Genomic DNA, 1,529 nt, shown 5'->3' with positions numbered 1-1,529 from the left:
GCCTGGAGCTGTTTTTTTCTTATTGGATCAATATCTATAACTTGGAAATGGGACTGAACAAAACATTTTGAATAGAGGGAGATGAGACTTTTCTACCCATGAGCTCCACAGCTATTTGCTGAAGCCAGAAGAAGATTGAAGACTGAGCATGACAGAATTTCCCTTCCAGTCAGTCCCTGTCTACATCTTTGCTCCTGCTTTTTACCACCATGTGGCAGCTGGTTTTAGCCTTTCCCTCTGCTGCCACCCATCCTTTTGCACCACTTACCTGTTCCCTGCAGTCCCTTTGTGTCAGTTGGTGCATGTTGAGGTTTATCCTGTAATACATGCAAGAAACAGAATTCCCAAAGTGTTGGGATGCTAACTGGCTCTTTCCATCTTCCTTTCAGGCCTATCTCACTGATTTCCTCTGCCAGTTTGCACAGCAGCCTTGCTATGCAATGTTTTCAGACCATCTCAATGAGAATGAAAAGCGAGTGCTACAGGCCATTGGGATATAAACCCACCCGAGAGACCACACCAAGCATATCTGAACAAGACTTTGGTTTGGCTTAGTCCACGTTTTATGACTGAACATAAAACATTTTCCAGTGTCTGCCTGCTTGTTGCAGGTGGATGACAGCCTCGTTGCGATGTGTTGAGCCTCATCTTAACGTGAATCTGGTAAGGGAAGGAATACTAAGCAAGCAGCAAGGACAGAAGGCTGTAGAGCTTTGCACATTGGTCTCACCATGGGAGCACTTTCATTTTCCACAGTAACTTTCCAGGAAGGTTCTTCAAGATAAAAATAAAAATATGTGTCCTTAATATTTTTAAAAGCAAACTCTCTCTACCTGTGAAGAGGCACATAACTGAGTTCCCCACAGCACAGCTGGACAGAGAAAGGAGTTGGGTCACTTACAGGTTGCTTGGATGTATCTTGAGAAGTCAGAAGGTTGTTCCTCTTCACGCTCAGATGACACATACAGGGTAAATATCTCGATCTCACAGTGTGACTTCTTTTTATAGAACTATAGACTCTTTAATCAGAGATGCCTGAATGGTGTGGAACCTGTTTACAGGAGTTTAGATGGGAAGCTGAGACAATAAACCCAAATGCATATCTTCTTTCCTGTTGTGGATGGGGCTTTGTCACTCACGTCTCTGTCCAGTCCCATGGGAGCAGTTCTTTACTGATGCTTTGTGTGCACATGCTCAGAGGAAGCTACCACTGAAATTTCTCTTCCTGTGGCATGTGGCTACTAAAGACTTTGGTTTTATGGAACACGAGGAGCCACAATTGAAAAACCCTGATTGTATTTAACATACCTGCTCCGTGGCAGCCACTCTGAACTCCTTTGCTTCCTTCACACTCCTGTGTGTATTTTTATAGAGTGGTAAATAACATTTGCAGATTGATTTATCCATACAAACAGCGTGATGTATCTCACAACACCTCTCTGCCTTTGGATCCCCTTGGGGAAAATTGAAAATAAAACTATTAAAATTTACATTGGTATCCTTCTTATGAAACAGATTTCAAAGGAATT

General features: G+C 42.8%; 1 protein-coding gene across 1 annotated transcript in view; it reads left to right on the top strand.

Moving 5' to 3' along the window:
- The window catches only part of IPO9 (importin 9), a gene marked incomplete at its 5' end in the record, with an annotated part of 19,936 nt that extends 19,033 nt beyond the window's left edge, over positions 1-903 (top strand). Inside the window, one exon of the mRNA XM_010017818.1 lies at positions 390-903. Within this exon, the coding sequence (XP_010016120.1) occupies positions 390-500 (111 nt within the window). The remainder of the gene's footprint in view (positions 1-389) is intronic.
- Positions 904-1,529: the final 626 nt, after the last annotated feature.

The sequence above is a fragment of the Nestor notabilis genome, unplaced genomic scaffold, assembly GCF_000696875.1.
Source record: "Nestor notabilis isolate BGI_N333 unplaced genomic scaffold, ASM69687v1 scaffold19197, whole genome shotgun sequence".
In the NCBI taxonomy this organism is placed as follows: domain Eukaryota; kingdom Metazoa; phylum Chordata; class Aves; order Psittaciformes; family Psittacidae; genus Nestor; species Nestor notabilis.
The sequence above is the reverse complement of the archived record's forward strand: the minus strand, read 5'-3'. Positions and strand labels throughout refer to the sequence as shown.